The sequence below is a fragment of the Aphidius gifuensis genome, unplaced genomic scaffold, assembly GCF_014905175.1.
Source record: "Aphidius gifuensis isolate YNYX2018 unplaced genomic scaffold, ASM1490517v1 Contig16, whole genome shotgun sequence".
NCBI lineage: Eukaryota > Metazoa > Arthropoda > Insecta > Hymenoptera > Braconidae > Aphidius > Aphidius gifuensis.
In genome coordinates, this window is record NW_025220580.1 from 17,683 (window position 1) to 41,707 (window position 24,025).

Below are 24,025 nucleotides of genomic sequence, written 5' to 3' on the forward strand. Positions count from 1 at the left end.
CCAACCACACTTTAGAAGATTCTATCATGTTTTTCTTCTTTTTTCGTTTTTTATCAAAAAAAATAATTTGATTATAGCAAATAAATTAACAAGATTATACAAAAAATAGTTTTGAAGTTTACAGATGAGTTTTTTTTATTAATTTTGATTGACATATACATTGTCGAGTATTACGAATATAGAAATTTTATAAAAATGAAATCATACCCTGTAAACAAAACGTATTATTTTTTTTCCTGATTCTACAAATTATCACTAAGAAAATACTTAGTACAACATATTACACATTAAAAACTTGATGAGAACTCTTTTAATTTAAAATTTTTTTGTTATGAAAACAACTTCTTAATATCTAGTTATCTAATTTTTTTCTCATGAAAATGGTTTGATTTTCTCTCTCATTTAACTATGATTATTGATTATAAAATGCCCAATCAACAAAAATTATGTAGTTTTTATCTTATTTATATTAATTTTTTAATCTAAAATAAAATGGCAACATTTATCACATTTTTGTTACATTGAGGTGCACAAACATATCTCAATACAAGAAAAATAAAATAAAAATGAGCACGAAAAAAAATACTAAAAAATATTTGAGAAGATAAAAAAAATTTGTAAGCTATAAAAAAACAACATTATTCTGAACTAACGTAAAAAAATTGTACCCAAGTAAAAATATTTTCAGAGAAGATATTTAAAAACGTACGAATTATATTGAAAATAATATTAATTGATGATAATTGAACTTTTAACATTATTTACGTGCGTACTTATGCATTATAAATTTTCACTTGTGTGGGGGGGACAATTATTAATTAAGTAAATACCAGTTGACAAAATAAATTTGTTTCATTTACTTGCTTATTGAAATAAAGACCTGTATGATACGAAAACTAGTATAATTCATTAATTGACAGATTATTTTATTTTTTACGACTTGGGCACAATTAGAGCAGTCAATCATTTTTGACTGTGACAACGACCAGGGCTACGACTATCATTACGACTGCGACTTTCACTACGACTAAGATCACGACCACGACTATGACTACGACTATGGGTACGACTATGACTACGACTGAAGCTGAAACGGTGATTGCGGCCGTGACTGCGATTACGACTATGACTACGACTACGACTGCGGCTGAGGCTGTGACTGCGGCTGTGACTGCGGCTGTGACTGCGGCTGTGACTGCGGCTGTAACTGCGCCTATCACTGTGACAAACGTCGTTTTTTGTAGCCAACGTTGTTTTCTTCTTTAGACAGTTGTTTTTTCTTTTCTTCGTCATGTCGTTTCTTTTCTTTCGTCCATTAGCAAGCTAAAATGTTATTACATTCATTACTATAATTATTTTATTAATATTATTTTTAGAAAGTAATTATTATTATAATATAGTTTATTACCTTCTTTGGTCTTAAAGGCTTTCTTGAGTCTGTTATTTTGCTGCCCACATATTCTTTTAGGACTTCTTCGGCTTCTATTCTGCATTGAGCCAGAGTCATCTCATCATTATGCATTTGTTTAAACCAAGTAAGGCTATCTGAAAATTTCAATTTATAATATGATGAAAACAAAAATTTGATAATTATTGCAATAATAAAAATTTAATAGAAAAACTATTAAATTAAATCAACTTATTCTATTTTTACAACAACAGTTATTGAAAAAGAACAATTATAAAAAAAGAAATAAATATTTTTAATAAGAAATATGATAAAGGCTACCTTGCAGAGCTAACATTTTTACAGGATTCAATGCAGGTCGTTTTTCCGGAACTTTTTCGCGATTTGAGGTTAGACCTAAAGCACTGGAGTTTATGATTTCGTCCGGAGTGAAAATTGCGGACATCAAACCTTTTATGAATTTACTTTCTGAAGTTCCTGCACGATTTCTGACATTGCACCAGCTGCCATTGTCTATCCATATATCTTGCCCAATATGTATCTGTTTATAAAATAAAAAATAGAGGAGTTACGATTGTTGACGTTCACTTATATTAAAATATGATGAATCATTTGAATAAATATAAAATTATTGTACCTCTTTATTGTTGGAGTCTGGAATTCGTCTTACAAAACTAACCGATGGTAAGCCGGATCCGTCAAAGAATGGTTGTGGCTTTGTTTTGTTTTCTTCGGCTAGACATATGAAGAAATATTGATGAAATTTATGAATTTTTTTTTTTAGCTGTCATTGCAATAAAAATGAAAGCTTGACTTAACAGTAAAATAATATGAAAATTACCTATATTCTCAAATTTCAATAGAATTTCCAGTATCTTCAGCGATTCAGCATTTAAATTCTTCTCAATAATTTCTTTCATCTTTATAACCTCTTTTTCGATTGCTTTGACAGTATTTTCAAGTTTTTCCAATTTCTTTTGAAATTGAGCTTGAACCTCTTTATCCTCTTCTCTTGATCGACTGCTTTTATTCTCATTTTTTTTTCTTCGATCGGAGTTCGTGTTTGCTGGAACGTGCATTGAACTACGATCCTAAAAGAATTTTTTAAAAATAAAATTTCGTTAATGGAAGTCATTAATACAATCGAGCATAATAAACCGAGTTAGCAAAAACATTAAAAAAAATAAATTCAATATATTAATATGGTACCAAAGCTTGTGAATGAATGAAATTCTCAAAATTTTTAAAGATTTTCCGTTAATTAATTATATATTTCCATCGGGAATAAATTCATCAGAATTTCGTAAAAAATGATTTTTATGAAAAAATTTTGTAAAAAATTGCTGAATCAATCAAGTAAATTTTATAAAAATTATATAAAAATTTTGTCTAATCCTTTAATAAATTTATTCAACAAATTTTTAAAAACATGATTTTAAAATTTTCAACATTTTGTAAAAATAAAAAAAAAAAAAATTCTTTAACCAAGATTCGAACCCAGTACTCACAGAACAACATAATATTTTCAATCACCTCGATAAAAATGCATGTAAGAATGCTTTATTTTGAATTTATTCACTTTACTGTTTCAAGCATAGTTTATTTGTTAATTTCAATTGTTTACCACGAATTTATTCCTCCCTTAGCTACAACTACTTTTCTATTTCGTTAATTTATGTTATACTATAATAACAAAAATCTATTTGATTTTTCATGTATACCTTATTTCGTGATTCTGATTTATTACGATCACTCGATCTATGAGATTTTATCCTTTCACTACTTTTGTTGTAATCAGCATAGAAATTTCTTCTATGTACATTTCGAGGTATAGAATCCGACTTTTCATGAACCGGTGATCTATCAGAACATTCTTCTGATTCTGTTGCCTGTGTACACAAGAAATTTGAAGGTAAAAAACTCGTTATTGAAGTTTAAAAAGAACCTCTCATACAAAAATATTTTACAAAAGTTATGTAAAGTTAGTTTTATAAAAACAGACTAGCTTATAACCAGTCCTTTGCAAAAACTATTTTGATTTTTTTAAAAGTTTCAAAAAATTTATATACCATTCTTATGAAAATTAGTCGTTTGTATTTGTATACTACAAGAATTTTTAAATTGCTTCTATAAAAATGTGTCGAAAATTTACGAAATTTCAAAGCTAATTTCATCTTTATATATTTAAATTTTACTTTTACTGTTCATTTAGGTGCACGCGCACGTTTTCTTTTTTTCCATTGAATGAAAAGAAAATATAGAATAGATGTTCCACTTTAGAGAAATTCGTTCATTACATATGTGTACCAGAAACTCATAGAATAACAACAAAAAAAAAATCTTTCATGAAACATTTACACTGAGAAAAACTTCTTCTATTTTTTAGAAGAAAACTTCTTGGCAATATATTGTTTAAAAAAAGATAAAAACAGTTTATTATAACAAAAATTGGTTTGGTTAACTAAAAAACCAAAGTGTCTTGAGCGGGAATCGAACTGGAGTCTGACCGAATAGACAGCTAATGCGTTACCGATGTGCTATTGATAATGATAGTTGATTAATAATTCATAAAACATTACATTAAAAGCAAAAGATCTTAAACGATAAATAGTGACACTAAAAAATGTTTCTTTTTTTTTAATCCATACCTTAGTGCCTGGTGGTGATGAATTGAAGTAAGATGAATCTCGGACTGTAACGTTTCTACGTTTATGACTGATGTATTCATCGTCACTGTGCTTAGAAGATCCTCTTTTTCTCGAATTATGTTTATTATTTTCGGCTTTGGATTTTTCTTTGAGTGGGTCTCCAGGCTTTGAACACTCAGAGAATTCGAGCATAGGAACATTGTTATCATATTGTTTATCTTTTCTTGACACCTATGTTTCCATGAAAAATTATATAAAATTGATTTCGTATAATAATATTATAAACATAGGCTGGGTTGCTCAAAAGTTCTAACGAAAATTATATAAAAATCTATAGATAAGTCTTATAAAATTTATATAGTTTTTATTTTAATTTTAAAGCGAGGGGGAAGTCACTTGTGTAATCTGGTATACATCGGAAGAAGAATTTTTAATAATCTCTTGTAATCGTTCAGAAATGATTACGGAAAAATCGTGTAATCGATGTAATCTAAAAGACTCTTGTAATCTTTTATAATCATCAATAATCTTTAGAAATTTTATGTAATCACCAGTAATCTTACGTCGTATATCTGTAATCTGCGAAAATTTTCTTGTAATCTTGATATGATTACAGAAAATCTCAGTAATCTTCCCTTCTTTGTTTTCAGATCACGCATGCGCGTGTATACATGCACATGTATGGTATATTAATTTTTTTTTTCTCTATTCGTTTTTCATTAATTTTTTTTTTCTTCTTTGAATTTTAAGTATGATCGTAAAAGATTACAGGGAATCTTTGTGATTACCAAAAAAAAAAGTAATCTTGTGTAATCATTAAGAATATTGCATGATTACAGGTAATCTGTAATCTGGTGTAATCTTTGATAATCTTCAATAATCTCGTGTAATCTTTTTGAAATCTTTGAATTTTAAGTGTAATCATAAAAAATTACTGGGATTCTTTGTGATTACAAAAAAAGTAATCTTGTGTAATCATTGGAAAGATTACATGATTACCGGTAATCTGTAATCTGGTGTACACTAAATTTTGGAGTGACTTTCCCCTTGATTTTTATATATTTTTAATCTACTTATAATACATTTTTGACCCGTTTTATATTACTTGTTTTCAATAAATTTTTTTTTTTGTTCAATGATTATATATACTTTAGATGCTTTCATAATTTTTTTTCAATCTATTATAAGAAATTTTCGATTTTGTTTCATCAATGTTGATTATAATATTATTTATATTGCTTCTTGTTTTATGTATAGTACAATAGATAACATATATCTATTCTACATATTATATTTGTTTTTCGCAGAAAAATTACCGGAATAATTAAATAATATCTAAGCATAGATAATTCGAACCAAAAAATTAAAAAAAAATTATAATAAAATCAAATTAATGAATCTATTATTTATATTGTAAATAAAACTACTAAAAATAAATTATTGACCGGGAAAAGTCGAGACGAGAGATAGCTGACGAGAGACGAGAATATTTGGGACGAGAAACGATCTTTTAAAGTCGAAACTCTTTTAAAGAGGCAACTCTCTCTCGTCTCGTCTCGTCTCGTCTCCCGGCATTACTAAAAAATTTGTAAGTATCTTTTCTATGTTCTCCGTAATAAATCAATTCTATAAAAATGTATAAATTTACATGAAGAAATGGGCAAAAAAAATTTTTAATTTTAATTGAACATATTCACCTTAGTCATAAAGAAAAAAAATTTATATTTGAAATAAAAAAATACCAAGCTGGCTAGATTACCTATATAATAAGCTGTGTATCATTTATCTATCATATTTTTTATACATACCAGCGCCTCATCATTATCAGCTAGTATTTCAGGATCGCTTTCTATTTTTTCGTCAGCTGATATCTGAAGTATATTGTCCATGTCGTCTCCTGATGGTGGATCCATATCCTTTTTATAAAGATTCTGCATACATAAAATAAATAAATACTTACAAATATCCGTGTAACAAAATATAAATAAATTTACTTGAAAACGATTTCGTATATAAAATTCTATAATTAAAAATAAATACAGAAAAATTATGAATTAATAGATGTTCAAAGATTTTTAAACCAGAATAAAAAAAAAATTCAATTCAATCTATCATGTGTTTATTGCTTTTCTAAATTATTTGACAAAAAAGTAATTAAATTCTTTCCATTAACAGAATAGTTCATAAGTTTTTCTTTTATTGAAGTTATTTTTTCAACAACTATTTTCGTATTAACATGACTATAAACTTCATGTATATGATTTACTCGAACACCATGATCGAAATTTGCAGGTCCGTGCATCAGTTGTTGACCGTAAATGTAGCAATCACAACCAACCAAAACAAAGCAATTGATTTTGACAACAACCCCCGTGTCAAACAGAACAACAGAATCATTTCTTCTTTCTGCTCTTCGATAAGTATGTGCGTGAAGCACGGAATTTTGATAAATACACCTCTCGTAAACCTCGACTGTAACTCCTGAGCTTTTGAAGAATTTATTTATTTCATTTTCTACTGTTGCATTTTTTTTACCTACGCCAAGCAGCACTAAGTCATCAGAGATTTTTCTATGGTTAGCTGTGCTTTTAGGTTTGAATAAACTTTCACAATACTCTTGGCATTCTTTTGATTCTGTATTATTTGGAATAAGAAAACGCAATGTTAGATTTTTCAACATTTTTTTTGCAATTTGATGAGATATACCTCGTGGTCCATTTACGAGTTTTTTACATTGACCGATTCCATCTTCAAATGGATACGATGAGGTTGCCCATAGTGGCCCTGTTTTTCTTACGGAATCAGTGTAATGAAGCAAAGAATGCACATTGAAAGTCATTGATGATTCACCATATAATATTTGCCATTGACCAACAAATTTTAACAAATTGTATTCAGCTATCTCTAAATCGAGCTTACTTATTTTAGTCTTTGATAAAGTCCAAACGCTTTCGACAAACAGTGCTAATGATTTAAAATGTTCAGCTTTGAGTATTCCGTCTAAACATGGAATGCAATAATATAATGACCATGCAGCCCATTGACTCGACTTCCAGTCTGCGAGTTGACTCAGTGGCAATGGCAAGCGTGGAATATCATGAGAAGGTGTGATACGAGATAACCGTTCATCAATTTTTTTACGGTCATTTGGTTTTAAACTGTAATTTTTGTTTCGTGTGTCAGTAATCTTCTCAATTAGGTATTGTTTCGTTACCCCCAGATCAACTCCATGTTGTTTTTCTACGGGAAAGCCGAAAATAATATCAAATAACGGTGTTTCTTCAATGAATGCCGAATTGCTTTTAACACCCAGAACTGTCACTTTTTTTCGAGAATAAGGTCTTTGTTTATTTATTTTATCAGCTTTCGAAGCTTCTTTTATGTATTCTTCGTGACTTCGCAATGGTGGATCTTTTTCAGTTAATAAATAATGCACTGCACCGTTGCAATGTGTTCCCTTACTATAACACCAGCTACAACCGTAATATCCGGAATATTGTAAACGATTTTGCATAACAGGTCTAGCTACAGAGTCAACACAACCACAGAATATATAAAATTTAAATACCATTAAATCACCAGTTATGTGATTTACAATTGGCACACCATTTCTGTATAAGTTTTGAATTTGTTTGCAAAAAGCTGTCAAGTATAAACGCATCAAATCAGGATTTGGCTCTTTTTTGGTGCAAAGTAATCCAGCTAGGACCCGATTATTGAACCGTATTTTGGGAGGCAATTCGTTGATGTAAGCTTGAATAGGCCAGAAACTCGTATTAGACTTATTGAAAACAGGAGCACCATCAGTATTGAAATTCAGAGTTAAAGTTCCAGGAGACTTTAATTGAAACTTTTTGTACAACTCAGAATCATATACGTCACTCAAAAAATTTTGATTCCTGTTTGATTTGATATATTCAAGATTTTTTACGAGCGCTTTTTGTATACTTAAATCATTTAATAAAAGTCGGAGTTGATAATCTATATTGATCATTATAAAATTGTTTGAGTGTTTTGATGACAACTCATATTGTTGCTGACATCCATCACATACTTTAAATTCTTTTTTTTTACTAAATTTAATCTCTTTTATACCCAAAATACAATAACATATACTACAATAAAAATGCATTTTTATAGTGTTTGATGGTGGATCGAAGGATTTTGATCTTAAATAATGACTTGCAGTCCAAGATTCGAATTCCGGTCCAGCTAGAGTTTTAACAAATTTTATAAAGTCTTCCTCATCACGTTCACTGAAATTTTTTTTTACTATGAATGTCTCAATCATTAACAAAACATCTGATACACGTAAATTTGCTGCGGGAAACATCAATCGACCGCCCTGCATAGATTCCGTATCAAACTTCAAAGATTGGTCTGACCATTCATTATTTAATTCTTCATAATCAGAGTTATCATCAGTGCTATCACTTTCATGACAATCAGTATCAGAACTACTACAACTATCAATGTTTTGAATAGGAAAGCCATTAATTATATTTTCTGCATCTGAATCATCTGAAGTAATAATATCTTCACGAGTATTTTGTTCCAATAAATTAATATCAGCTTCATCGGATAATAATACTTGATAATCTTTTTGTGCATTATCTTCGGAATTTTTTTTTTCTGTATGATTACATAATGAATGCTTAATCTCATTACAAGAGCCAAGATCACCTGATAGTTGTGCTTTATTAACATGATTCCTAACGGTAGGCTCACCTGTAATTACAGATTTGTTGTCAGTTTATCTATCTAACCCAACACGGAACTCTTCTATCGAAATTTTTATAAAATTATGCCAAATTTTTATATCACTTTTATACAAATTATTAAAAGGTTATAGACCAATTTGAATATTTTATCATCCATTCTATGGCGTAGATTGATTCAAAAAAAAAATTTGGTAGTACTCAACTTTTCCTTGCTACGGGAGTGGAGACGAGACAAGACGAGACGGGACACCGATATGCAATAATACATTTTTATATATTATTGGTTTTATATATTACTGATTTTTAATGAAGTTTTTTAATTTATAGTTAATTATTATAATATCATTTATTTGCAGTTGCCGAATAATCTGAGCATGAATAATTTGTATTGAAAAAAATTAAAAAATCTCATCGATTTATATACAATGTATATTTCTTGTAAAAAAATTACCACAAATGAATTAATGAATTGAAAAATTATCTTTATGTCTTTGAACTCAACAAAAGTCGAGTCGAGACGTGATATAGCTGACAAGAGACGAGATCTTCCAAAGTCCAGACGAGAGAGGCCAGACTCTCCTGTCGCTTTGTTTCGCGACATTACTAAAAATCCTCTCCGTATTATCACTATTTCTTAGTTATAGAAAATACAGTTCGATATATGGACTCGTGCTGTTTTCATTCACACTCGTTGCAAGCACGCTCTCTGACTGCCGATTGATTACTTGTATCGAAAAATAATGTTTATAAAAGTTATATAACAAATTGGCATAATTTTATAAATTTTTTATAGAATATTTCCACATGAGACGTTTATTGAAAATATCATATAAAAAATAACTCTTCACATTATCGTACTTTACACGAAAGGGTCATTTCTTGTGATTTTGAGTGCCCTTAATGAAAATATTTTTTACTTTTTTTACAAAATGATCCCAACAGGTATAGAATTTGCGCCCACCGTTCATAAAGCTTATCTGGGGTGGTGTCTATTTGGCTACCTTATGTTGAATGCAGTTTTGTGAAAAAAAACAAAAGTTACAGATCGGACATAGGTTTATATTATGCTCATATTATAGCTTTATTTATAAATATAATGACTGTGTATATATAACTCGACAAGAAAAAGCAATTCATGCTTTGATTTAGTGATCACTTATGATTACGGAGAATAGTCGAAACCGAGGGGGAAGTCACTCCAAAATTTAGTGTACACCAGATTACAGATTACCGGTAATCATGCAATCTTTCTAATGATTACACAAGATTACTTTTTTTTGTAATCCCAAAGAATCCCAGTAATCTTTTATGATTACACTTAAAATTCAAAGATTTCAAATAGATTACACGAGATTATTGATGATTACGCAAGATTACTTGCGGCCACACAATATTGATACTCAAGATAGTGGGAAGTCATTCCAAAATTTAGTATAGATACCAGATTACAGATCACCTGTAATCATGCAATATTCTTAATGATTACACAACATTACTTTTTTTTTTTTGGTAATCACAAAGATTTCCTGATATCTTTCATGATTACACTTAAAATTCAAAGAAGAAAAAACAAAAATGAAGAAAAACGAATAATATGTGCAGATACACGATATGCGCGATCTGAAAACAGAGCTGGGAAAATTACTGAGATTTTCTGTAATCACAAGAAATTTTCGCAGATTAAAGATATACGACGTGAGATTACTGGTTTTATTTTCTGTAACAGAAAAATTGTGTAATCGATGTAATCTAAAGTACTCTTGTAATTTTTTATAATCATCAATAATCATTAAAAATTTTATGTAATCACCAGTAATCTTACGTCGTATATCTTTAATCTGCGAAAATTTCTTGTAATCTTGATATGATTACAGAAAATCTGAGTAATCTTCCCAGCTTTGTTTTCAGATCGCGCATGCGCGTGTATACATGCACATGTAGAGTATCCCGAGTGGAAATTGAGATCAAGCAACATTGATTTCAAATCCATTCTTGATCAAGATACTTGATCAAGTTTTGATCAAAATACTTAATCAAATATTGATCACGTTTAGCGTTACGTTTTTGATCAAGATATTTCATCAAAACTTGATTGAAAAATTGAAAAAAAAAAATTATTTACAAATTATTATTTTTTTTTAATATTGTATTATGAAGTGTGATGTCATGGAGAACAGTTAGATAATTATCGGGCGCGAAAGTTTTTTTTTTTTTTTCTAATACACGGGTAACGGGGAATCGAACCGACGAAGTATAGATTGGCGTAGTAACGGGTACGCTTTAGACCGCTCGACCACGGAGGGAAACGATGTACCGTGCGATTTTTTGAAGCTTATATATTTAGACCCGTCTTGAGACATTATTAGGCCACGTTTGGCGTTTTTTTTCTCAGTAAAAAAACTTTTATCAATATTTAAAAAAAAAAAATCGTAATAATGAACATAATATATAATAAATTAAAAAGTTAATGTTTTCTTGATCCTATCTTGATCAAGAATTATTTAAAAAAAGAACAAGTTACGAAATAAATATTTATTGATCAAGTTTTGATCAAGATGGCCTTATCACAAACGTGTTAAAGTTTTATCTTGATCAAGACGGCCTTAGTCAAGAAGAGTTAAAGTTTTCTTGATCAAGTTTGGATCAAGACGGCCTTATCACGGACGCGTTAAAGTTTTCTTGATCAAGTTTGGATCAAGACGGCCTTATCACGGACGTGTTAAAGTTTTATCTTGATCAAGACGGCTTTAGTCAAGAAGAGTTAAAGTTTTCTTGATCAAGTTTGGATCAAGACGGCCTGATCACGGACGTGTTAAAGTTTTCTTGATCCTATCTTGATCAAGACGGCCTTGGTCAAGAAGAGTTAAAGTTTTCTTGATCAAGTTTGGATCAAGACGGCCTTATCACGGACGCGTTAAAGTTTTCTTGATCAAGTTTGGATCAAGACGGCCTTATCACGGACGTGTTAAAGTTTTCTTGATCAAGTTCGGATCAAGATGGCCTCATCACAGACGAGTTAAAGTTTTCTTGATCCTATCTTGAGCAGGTTGTCCTTAATAAAGCATCTTGATCAAATCTTGATCAAAACTTGATCAGGTTTCCTGAGTTAAGGCAACATTGATCAAGTATTGATCAAGATTGGGGGCAAATCAAGCTAGCCTGAACAGATTTCCACTCGGGATATTATTATTTTTTTTTTTTCTTTATTCGTTTTTCTTTATTTTTTTTTTCTTCTTTGAATTTTAAGTGTAATCATAAAAGATTTCAGGAAATCTTTGTGATTACCAAAAAAAGAAAAAGTAATGTTGTGTAATCATTAAGAATATTGCATGATTACAGGTGATCTGTAATCTGGTATCTATACTAAATTTTGGAATGACTTCCCACTCTCTTAAATATCAATATTGTATGGCCGCAAGTAATCTTGCGTAATCTTCAATAATCTCTTGTAATCTATTTGAAATCTTTGAATTTTAAGTGTAATCACAAAAGATTACTGGGATTCTTTGGGATTACAAAAAAAAGTAATCTTGTGTAATCATTAGAAAGGTTTTTTAAGAAATGTACCAGCTTTTGCATGCTTTTTACTCAAAAACTATTGACTGAATCAAAAAAATTATAGAGACTAAAAAGTTTAATTTTTACTTGTAGTTTACAAAAAAAAAATTTGAAAAATTTTTTAAACAATTTTTCCACCATTAATTGGTAAATAAACAATTGAAATCGATTTTCCTCAAAATTGAGCCCAATTTTTTTTTTTTTTAATCAATATAAAGCTTGCACAAGCACAATGAACTTGTACATTTGATATTCGTGTGACACCTACCGTTTGGTTGATGTATTTTTTATTTAAAATTTTGTTAGCATTCAGCGTTAACTAGCCAAGTAAGAATCCTCCCTAGCGGAACGTTTAAGGCCACTGAACGTGTGTTCGATTCATCCTGGGGACACATTAGTTTGTAATTTTTTTCTACCCGGCAAGAGTGCGAGAATGCGAAGAGGTACGGTCTTTATAGAAACTGTTATATATTTATATAGGCTCTAAACATATGCACATTAGGGTGGACTTTACGTGTGTTTTATTTTTTCTTTTTATCAGTATTCTAATGTGTTTAAATTATAAATACTATTATTAATATAATTTAGATATCTATTGTATTCATATAATTGATTCCAATTTATAAGAAATAATGAAAGTATTATATATTGTACAACACACATACACAGTAAAAAAAAGTTTGTAATCTATTTGTAGAATTTGATCGTTTGTTTATTCAACCAGAAAAAAATGTAAAACATTTTAACAAATTTTTTTTTGTTATAATGAATAGGTATTTGTTACTTCCACAAATGACTGTTTGTAAATCTTATTTAATAAATAAATATTTTTTAAATTAACAAAAAAAAATTTTGTGGACTAAATTTAAAAAGCTGAGTTCATTAATTTTATAGAAACTAGATTTTACTGTGTATACATGAAAATGAAAACAAACATTTGACATAGAGAACACCAGCCATAGCTTTTGAAATTTTAGTGATTATTAGCATTAAAGACGCAGAAAAAATAAAAAATAGGTAGTTGACGTAATTGAGGGTTCAAATGCAATACCCGGCTGCTGGTTGGAAGATCACAAAAACGCGATGTTGGGTGGGGTTGAAAATTGAAAATACTAAGAAAAAAAAAAAAAATACAATCATTTTTAGAAAAAGAATCCTATACATTTTCTTTCAAGTAAATTATTTGTTGGAATAATTATAACGTGATAAAAATGAAATTTTTTTTTTCGCAAAAAAAGATTTTTTTTTAAGTATTAATCTTTCAATAACTTAAAAACATATCGTTTCCGGTGGCTTCGAGCGTGTAGCTCGCTATTTAATCTAAACCTTCGATTCATGTTTGTGTCACAGAAATAAATAAGTTCCACCCTACATGCGATGCATATATTTATGCACTATTTATATCAGAAAACTGGACAAATGTTATTTGAAATCAAAATAAAGTAAAACCTGAAAATCTCTCGACTGCTTCAGCCGTAGATTTCTTCCACCGCCGTACTGTTCGACGGCTGACAGATTCTTCTTTGAAACTTGGATGAAGCCAAGTTCGATATGTACGTTTTTTTATTTTATTTTCCATACCTGTAGACAAATATATATATTATATTATATATTATATATATATATATATATATAAATTTCGTCAATGCTTCTCTGCTGCAATCATTACTCTAAAGTTATTATAATATTTCAAGAATTGAATTTATGCTAATCCACTTTTTATATATTATTCATAAATATTCAATAATTAACAAAATTATTTTCTATTTTCGCCATAAATATATATTATATTGATGCCTGGCGTAAGTTCATTTTCACCGAAAACAGCAAATAAAAGATAACGGGAAAAAAAAGCAGGAAATGGTCAAAAAAAATTTTCAGGTAGAACTGCATTGTCTGTCTGCAAAATTGTATAGTTGTGTTTGCTAACAAAATGGTTTAACAGCAGGATATTTACAACCTCGGAATACAAATTAAAAATTATAGTGAAAAAAGATAAGATAGAAAATATTTCTCCAAGCCTTCAAGCCGAAAATCCAACTTGCACGCTTTGACCCTGAAGTGCCACTTGCTAAATATATTGCATCAACTAATATATTGATTAACCTTTTCTACTTTTCTATAGTAAAATGACCCTGGCATACCAAAAAATTCTGTTAGAAGTTGTTTTTTTTTTCTTCTGAAGCACATCTAGCAACTATATAAAATTGTACATTTTATTTTATAATTTACTCCCAAGTTAATGTAGAAGAATAAAAATAATATTTAGCAAATTTTTTGAAAATTGAACATAAAAAAACAAAATACTATTATACGATTTTTTTTTATGGTGATAATTTCTAAAAAGATTTTTATTTTAACATAATTTTATTTAATGAAAAAAATTTATTTAATAAAAAAAATAATATACTGTGCAATATTATGTTACTTATTCTGATAATTTTTTGTCCTAATAAATTTTCAAATATTTCAAATACTGTATATGCCTGAATTAAGGATAATTTTTTTTTTTTGTTCTTTCAAACTTCTACATTCTAAGGTTAATAAAATGGTTGTTGTCTAGGCCATGACCTCATGTGTATTTTTTCACAATCGTCTTTTGCTTTCTCGTACGGTCATGAACCCCTGTTCCAGATAGGAATCCTTGCTACAAGGATCTTTTACATTAGTATATATTAAAAAAAATATTTTAATTAAACCAAATAATATTATACAATATTTTTGTGGCAATATCAATATAATTATATAAAAATATTGTTTTCCGATAGAATTTTATTTAATGAAAAAACTTTTCTATTTGAATATTAACCAATATATATTTACAATATTATATTTATAGTTAAATATTATTATCCTTGAAAAATATCACTGTAAAAATTAATATTAACTTCTGATGAGCCTCCTTCTTATTTTATACTATTATTCAAGTTTGAATTTTCCAACAACAAAATTTCTACTCATTTATATATATATATATAAAGGTAAGAGCCCAGGTAAGAGCTTTTACTTCCTAACGGTACTTTTTTCTATTGTACAAAATTGAAAAAAAAATATTCAAGAAAAAGGAAAATAAGAGGCATGAAGTAATTTATTTTAATGTCCATTTTAAATAACGATAGTTTTTTTTCTCTGAAAAATATAATATTTGGAAAAAAATAATTAAAAATAAAAAAAAAATAAATCTTGAATATTTCAGTTATCGTTTAATTATTGTCAAGAAATGTATTTTTTTTAATACACACAGAAGTAAAATTTTCAAGCTTTCATGTTTTTTTCTAGGATAATTTCTTTTTTCTCTACCTAGTTTACTTTATTATATTGTATACTTAAAGAAAGATCAGGATAGGCTCTGCAGTCATATATTTTTGCAGTCATATATATTTTGCAAATCTGCAATATATATATATATATATATTTCACAGCTGTGTAGGATAAGAGAATACGTAGGAGTGTACAATACATAATAAGAGAAGAATAGGATATTTACTGGGCACTACATTCCTGTTACAAAAATTTTTCAATCAGTGAGCTGACGTCGCTGTTACGTACGTGACAGCAACAAAGAGCAGTAACATTTGCGAGCTCGTCGTGGTCCAAGAGGACCATATAAAAAATATTTAGTGGTAGTTGATTTGATATTCCCGTACATAGAAAACGCACCAATAGCTGATAAGAGAGACTCTAAAATATACCTATAATAATATATATAAAAAAAAAAAAAAATTCATTTAATTTCGAAAATGAAAGAGAGAAATCTTTATGACTCAAGACAAAAATTTTTCATTCATTGGCAAAACCGACGACAGGCAAGCCGAAGCTTGTCTAATTTGTCTGAATAATGATATAGATTTATTTTCTCAGACCTTTTTAGATGTCGGATCTCCTAATTAAAGAAAACCACTGTATTTTTTTTCCTATTATCAATTACTTACTTGGTATAGATTTTTATCGATATTCATATTTGTATAATTATAACTAATAAGCAAGCTCTAAATGTGTACAAAATGATTTTTAAAAAAATGTAGCAATGAATGGGTTAGAATGCTATGAAATATGAATTAAAGTTTCGTAGGTGAAATCAGAGTGATTATAGGTAAATCAACTTTAATATATATCTATGCCTTGTACCTTGATGTAATCACTCTCAAAGAAAATTCAGTATATTTTTTTTTTTTTTTAAATCTCTTGAAAATCAGAAAATGCGGATAATGTAACGCTTTAAACTTAAATACCTCTGGGAACAGGCCGCCCATGGTCAGTTTTTTCGGTAGAATATACTTACAATATAAACAAAAAACTATGTACATACATAGTCAATTTTAGGCAGGGGTCCAGCGTTAAATTTTTTTTTCTTTACCTTGAAGTAATAAATTTTAAGCTTATAATCATTTTGTTAAAATTACTCAAAATAAATTTTTGTGAAAATAAAGAAAATGTTTGTAGTGCGGCGCTTCAAACTTGACAGTTTCTGGAGAAATTCATTTATCATAAGACCGCCCATGCTGAACTTTTGTACACTATATACTTTGTAGCACTTTTTTTTCTTCTAAATATTTGAAGACAAAAAATATTACAGGAAAAACATCCTTCTGATTCTGATTAAACGTTTCAGATGTATATATACACAAATATTTTTTTTCGTGAAAAAAACATTAATTTTTAAATGCTGTTAAAACATAAAAAAAAAATATGGAAAACGCGGCTTTTAAGTTAGATAAAAAACGGAGAAACATACATAAATGAATATGTATGTGCATAGTCACAAGATATATTTGTTGAATTATTTAAAAAAATATGTTTCAAAAAAAAATATTTATCAATTTTTAATAAAGCATGATCAGAGAAAACAATCTGTGATAAGAAATGAAATCAATGGAAATCTCATTGTGTAACAGTCTTGTTTCGTAGGCAACGTTTTTTTTTCATTGTTTATTCACATAGCTCCTCATTATAATCCCAAAAGCAAATAGTTTTTTTGTTCAGTTATGATTGTTTTTTTTTTTTTTTTATTTATATTTGAGATGTATATATATATATTCAACGAACCATGAAATATGAGAACGTAAGCCGTCAAAACGCGTGTTTAGTTTTCAAAAGTATTAAACGATAAAATCTATTGCATATGATAGGTTTGGATAAGACGTATATGGCCACCCGTAAATATTCGAAGAAATAAGACAATCACAAAAATACTAATAAATAAAAAAAAGGTTCAAGAGTAATAAAACAACCATAAATAATAATAGTGACATGTATAAAAAATAATTTCTAAAATCTTGGAACATAACTTTTCTCATACTATATAAGGAATATTTATTTTTATGTGTGTAATAGGACCTGCATTTAGTTCAATGACTGTACAACATGTGGTGAATTTGTCACAAATAGATGAAATTTTCAAGTCGATTTTTGGACTACTATGATTTTGTTTTATATAAATAAAAAAAAAAATAATATCATTAATAAATAGTTTTTCGACAAATAAAAAAATTTCTTAACTCAAAGTTAATTAAATTTTAAAATCCACAGTGGAAACAATTGAATTTTTCTTAATCGTATTTGTTTTTTTAGGTACTACAATCTGACAGTAGTTACATGGATTTCTATTAGAAATTAAATATGCCAAAAAAAAATATAAGAAATGAGGTGCCGCCTATCCTGCCGTATGGATGTTGCCAACTTTGACATATATTATCCTAGAAGGTCCACGTCAAACAAAATTGAAAACGTCAATAATTTTATCCGAAAAATAAGCACAGTAAAAAATTCACCAGAAATTCATTTATTGGAAATAGCAACCTTAACATATAATTATACAAAGTATTGCCAACTCAGTTTCAAATCTATTTTTATATAGATTCAAAAAAAAATATTGATGTACAACTTACCGGATTTTTGCGTGACAATTTATTTTGCAAGACTTCAGAAATGTTATGGATAATAACTTTTAGCTCTTTTGGTGGGGGCTCAGGTGTATTCTCCTCCGCTGTAGATAAAAGAGCAGCGGGTGTCGCTCGTAAACGCTCGGTATCTCTTTTTTCTTGGAGTTTCTCTTCTGTATCTAGTTGAAAAAAAAAAAAAAAATCTTAACTTATATTTACACAGATCGAAAATATACATGAACGATATATAATTTTTTTTTATTTCAAAAATATTGCAGGTTGAAAAACTTAAAATTTTTTACGAATTTTAGTCTTTAATTCATTAATTTCTATATAAAATAAATCAATTTTTTAGTTGCCCAAAATCTAAAAACACAAGACTTCTTTTAAAATACACTGTAAAAAGTTTTTAGCGGCAGCAACGAGCAATTTTTTTCAGTGTACTGTTTTTTTTTTTTTTTTTAATAATAGAAAAAATTAAGTTTTACAAAAAAAAAAAAAATTTTTAAATAATTTAATTAATAAATTATTTCTGGGCTCATAGGTTTTGAAGTTAAAAGAAATAGAATTTCCAACTCTACGGTTTTTGATATTTTTGTTTCATATTAAATGCAAAATATGATCATTAATTAATTATTTTTGATCATTAAATTTTCTATCATCAGCAGCCGTTAAAATTGTATGTTTTTTCTTTCTTATTTGTCGTGTTGTCTCATGTTTCAGCTATTCCATACCACAGACACACCATGCCATGTTTCACGATCTCTATTTTCTTGGCTCCAGTAGTATTGTGTCTATGCAGATACACAACTACTAAAAAGCTGCCAGTATAGTAAATATATTTTGGACAGAGGGGCACAGAAAATTTTTTTTATAACCACATGTAGATGCGCACATTCTCGGGCCCAAACTTTGTTCGACGATGGGTTTCACTTTTAACCATAATGAATAGACTTGCACTTGAAGTATTCTAGAATGTAATGGTTTTTATTCAAGAAAAAAAAAATTTTCATGATTGTTAAAAAATTTAAAACTCTGGATTTACCGAAATATGGCCGTTTATTTTTTTTTTTATGAAAACGAAAGAAAAATTGTTTAAAAGATTTGGCTGAAATTCGTATTTTTTTAATTCAATAATATATTTGTTATTATTTAAAAACTGTTCTCTATTGCTAGTTATAAAACTAAAAACACGATTTTTCCCAAGCGACTTGTTTTTTACTTCAACATTAAAAAAAAATTGTCCAGAAATCGACCTAAGTTTTATTAAATACAGCTGTGCTCTACGTATTCTAAACTTCATTTCAATTATTTTTCTTAAAAAAAAAAACGGTTCCACGTATATTTGCAATTATAGTTTAATAATTTCTATTTTACAAAAAATTGTTTTATTATTCTCTTCTACACAGTCGTACTGATGTTTTCCAACATCATCCAGTCACTGTAGACGCCGCCGTTACATATCATATATTTCATCAACACAAATGAAATAACAAAATGATTACGCATATCGACTAATTGAACGAGAGTAGTGAAATAAAAATAAAATACGAATGTGTTCAATTGCTATATGCAAATGAGTCTCATATTTTTCCTTTTATATAAACAAAAGATGTGAAATAAAATGTTAAAACTGTTTTGAATAATGTTAACCGTCCATTCAAAAAGTCATAGGTTCACTCTTATCATTGTTGATTGAATGCAAGCTGTTTAATTTGCTGGATGCTGAATATAAAAAAATGAAATGGTCTCCTCACAGCACTTGGTACTTTTGATTTTATCATTGTGAAAACGACATCTCATTTTCTTATATCCAGAATTTAGCAAGTTACATTGAGCTTGCATTCAATTTTTCTTTCTCGGATATACACGTCAGCATAGTGCGCTGAGCGTAGATCAAAGTAAGACCCCCGTCAAGATCCATGTCCCACTATACGACCATGTAATTTACCGTTTTGTGAGTGTCACCTATGTATTCTATGTAAATCTATCCAAAAACATTTTAGTGAGAATCTTTATTCATAAGAGATTATATCACTTTATAACAATCCAAATTTTGCCACCGATCAGTCTTTTATTAATAATAAATTATTAATATTTTTCTCAAAATTTATATAGAAAAAAACCGGTTGCCGATCAGTGGCGGATTTTGTAATTTGCAAAGTCACATTATCACTTTAAAGTATACTTTTTTGTGATAATGATTTTGGATGTACATATACCTAGATACTACAACATTAACTCATATGGTCAAATATATGTAGTCATTGGTGGAGCATAGATTGCCGCCAAGGATCTATACGCTGCTCGACGCTCAACGTATTAATTAGACGCAATGTTATTAATGTTAAAAAATTTCTGTCATAAACGTATAAAAATAAAGACAAAAAATTATTATACAGATTTTGATTTTCACAATAATTATTATTCAATTTCAGAAGAAAATTTCTTAATAATAAAGCCTTCAAAAAGTCTCTCTAGCCGAAGAAAAAAAAAAAAAAAAAATTGTTACAAAAATTTTTTTTTTTTTCAAGTTTGTGTTACTATTTATTAATGTATACTGCAATGAAAAAAATGTAATTCGAAAAAAAAAATCAAGCCCAATTCAAAGAATTTTACATTTTTAATTAAATTTTTTAGAAGTTTTCGCATTATTTATCGTGAAGGCGGTGATATCTTTATTTTTCATTATGAAAACTACGCGTATATACTTAGAGAATTGGATTTCCGACAATGAAAATATATTTTTAATATATCACTTTATATGAAAGCCCTCTAAAAGTGTCACAATCTTGGAAAATTGGGAAATAAAAACTTAAAATAAAAAAGAAATATCTTTTAAAAAACAATAGATTCTCCGACTAGAAAATTGTATAAGAATTCCATCTCATATTCTTAGAGAATTCTTTATAGTAATTACGCGTCAAGGACAGATTAGAATTTTTTTTTTTAATTATTTTTATGATTGTAACATGCACACCGATGTTTCATTATGGAAAATTTTAACAAAAGAATAAAATTCAATAATAAATGACTTACCAGCAACTAGAAGAACTTGCACTTTGAACTTTTCACCGTTTTCTTTCAGTGAAAATTTTTTTTTTTCGTAGTTTGTCGTAAAAAACTCAATATTTTTAACTGGCACGTTTTTGACTTTATTTGTTTTTAGAATTTTCACACAGGCCCACATTTGACGAGTTGTATATAAAAATTTCCAATTATACAAAAAATTTAGGAAGATTATAAATGAAATGCAATGCACAGTGAAACGGTCTAGGCTAGACTGACTGCTGACACAAACCTGTAAAAGAAAAGCGAAGCTGCTTAGAAGCACTGGAAGTTAACTCCAGTAACCATTGAAAGAGGGCCTTAGCCTCTTATGAAAAAATAAAAATTTTGGTGGATTTCTTTATCTTGGGAATTATAAAAAAAAAAAACTTTTTTCCGTTTTTTCGATTTTTCGTTTTTCTCTGAACGTAAAAATGAAAAATATGAATATCCAAATATCTAAAAAATGTTCATAAATTAATTTATTTAACAAATTATTCTCTGAGAAAAAAAAAATTTCTGATAAAAACTTATTAATCTGTGACGTAATTTTTCTTATAGAGACCTGTACAATACTTATTGTATTTTAGTATATGGTATTTATAAGGTTGAATCAGGTAATTTTATAATTCTTAAAGAATCTCTCATTTTGATCGTCTTTTTGAATCTCATACAAATATTTGAAAATTTTTATAAGACTTAATATGGAAATTTGTCGTTTTTTCCTTATTCAATCTTATAGAAAAAATATTCATATGAGATATCAATTTCTCATAGAACCTCATAGAGAAATTAAATAAAACCTATTGTAACTCATTAAAATCATTTTAATGTCTGATACACTCTTATAAAATCTTGATACTCATAACATCATAAAATCTTATTGTTTGAAAAAGAATATTTTCTGTTACAGTCTTATAGGAATATAGCGCAATGAGAATTTTCTTATTCAAACTTATAAGTTTTGGGACTTATAAGATCTCAACAGTTAGTAGTTCCCATACATTCTCATCGATTTCTAACAAGCGTTTTGTCGATCTCATAGCGTCCGATAAAAACAAGGAAACTTTTTTATCGCCTGATAGCCCGAGTAGAAACTTGTTCAGGATAGCCTGAACACTGATCCAGGCCTGATCAGGATATCGTAAGGCTATCCCTATTCAAGTAACTCTATCACATCCTGATCAAGCCTGGATCAGGCACCTACATCTTTTCCTTAATAGGGATAGCCTGATCCAGTCCGGATCAGGACTTGATCAAGATAAAAGTATTAAATTTATTTAATTTTTAAATAATTTCATCTTGATCAAGTCCTGATCCGGATTGGATCGAAACTACTATTAAAAGATAGAGTAGGAATTGCCTGATCAGGATAGCATCAGGCTATCTGTATTTTATCCTTAATAGAGTAGCTTGATCTATTCTGGATCAAATCTTGATCAAGAAAAAATTATTGCATTTATTTTTTTTTCGAATAATTTTTTCTTGATCAAGATTTGATCCAGAATGGATCAGAATAAATAAAACTAGCTGGATCCAAAATGGATAAAGAAAAAGTATCAAATTTTGCGTCTTTGAATTTTACAAATTGCCTGATCAGGATAGCATCAGGCTATCTGTATTTTATCACTTAATAGGTAGCCTGATCCATTCTGGATCAAATCTTGATCAAGAAAAATTATTGAATTTATTTTTTCAAATAATTTTTCTTGATCAAGATTTGATCCGAATGAATCGAGGCTACTCTATATGAGAAAACTAGCTGGATCCAAAATGGATAAAAGAAAAAGTATCAAATTTGCGTCTTTGAATTTTACAAATTGCCTGGTCAGGAAGGCATCAGGCTATCTCTACTTTATCCTGAATAGAAGTACCTGATCCATTCTGGATCAAGACGATCAAGAAAAATTATTGAATTTATTTTTTTTTTCAAGTAATTTTTTCTTGATCAAGATTTGATCCAGAATGGATCAGGCTACTTTATTAAGGATAGAGTAAAGGCTAGCTGGATCCAAAATGGATGAAAAAAAAGTATCAAATTTGCGTCTTTGAATTTTCCAAATTGCCTGATCAGGATAGCATCAGCTATCTGTATTTTATCTAGCAATAGGTAGCCTGATCCATTCTGGATCAAATCTTGATCAAGAAAAAATTATTGAATTTATTTTTTTTTTCAAATAATTTTTTCTTGATCAAGATTTGATCCAGAATGGATCAACTATTATAGAGACACAAATAAACTAGCTGGATCCAAAATGGATGAAGAAACAAGTATCAAATTGCGTCTTTGAATTTTCCAAATTGCCTGATCAAGATAGCATCAGGCTATCTGTATTTTATCCTTAATAGAGGCCTGATCCATTCTGGATCAAATCTTGATCAAAAAAAATTATTGAATTTATTTTTTTTCAAGTAATTTTTTCGGTCAAGATTTGATCCAGAATGGATCGGCTAAGGATAGAGTAAAACTAGCTGGATCAAAATGGATGAAGAAACAAGTATCAAATTTGCGTCTTTGAATTTTCCAAATTGCCTGATCAGGATAGCATCAGGCTATCTCTATTTCATCCTTAATAGAGTAGCCTGATCCATTCTGGATCAAATCTTGATCAAGAAAAAATTATTGAATTTATTTTTTTTTCAAATAATTTTTTCTTGATCAAGATTTGATCCAGAATGAATCGAACTACTGAAGGATGAAGTAAACTAGCTGGATCCAAAATGGATAAAGAAAAAAGTATTGCATTTATTTTTTTTTCA

The 24,025-nt window shown here is 28.5% G+C and overlaps 1 protein-coding gene across 1 annotated transcript; it reads right to left on the bottom strand.

Annotated features, from left to right (window-relative positions):
- Window positions 1-809: 809 nt before the first annotated feature.
- LOC122860018 (uncharacterized G-patch domain protein DDB_G0278987-like) lies at window positions 810-7,578 on the bottom strand. Its single transcript, XM_044163661.1, has 8 exons — window positions 5,865-7,578; window positions 4,057-4,287; window positions 3,130-3,297; window positions 2,250-2,499; window positions 2,046-2,143; window positions 1,744-1,949; window positions 1,409-1,545; window positions 810-1,323 (listed from the first exon to the last, which is right to left on the bottom strand). Exons 1-7 carry the CDS (start codon window positions 5,991-5,993, stop codon window positions 1,542-1,544), a joined length of 1,086 nt encoding a protein of 361 aa, XP_044019596.1. The 5' UTR covers window positions 5,994-7,578; the 3' UTR covers window positions 810-1,323; window positions 1,409-1,541.
- Between the last annotated feature and the right edge of the window lie 16,447 nt (window positions 7,579-24,025).

Excerpts from the sequence above, each read along its gene's own strand:
- LOC122860018 (XM_044163661.1), bottom strand. The coding sequence starts at position 5,993 with ATGCAGAATCTTTATAAAAAGGATATGGATCCACCATCAGGAGACGAC. Across the intron at positions 4,288-5,864 it reads CTGATAATGATGAGGCGCTG|GTGTCAAGAAAAGATAAACA; the intron begins GTATGTATAAAA and ends ATGGAAACATAG. Across the intron at positions 1,950-2,045 it reads CAGACTCCAACAATAAAGAG|ATACATATTGGGCAAGATAT; the intron begins GTACAATAATTT and ends TTTTATAAACAG.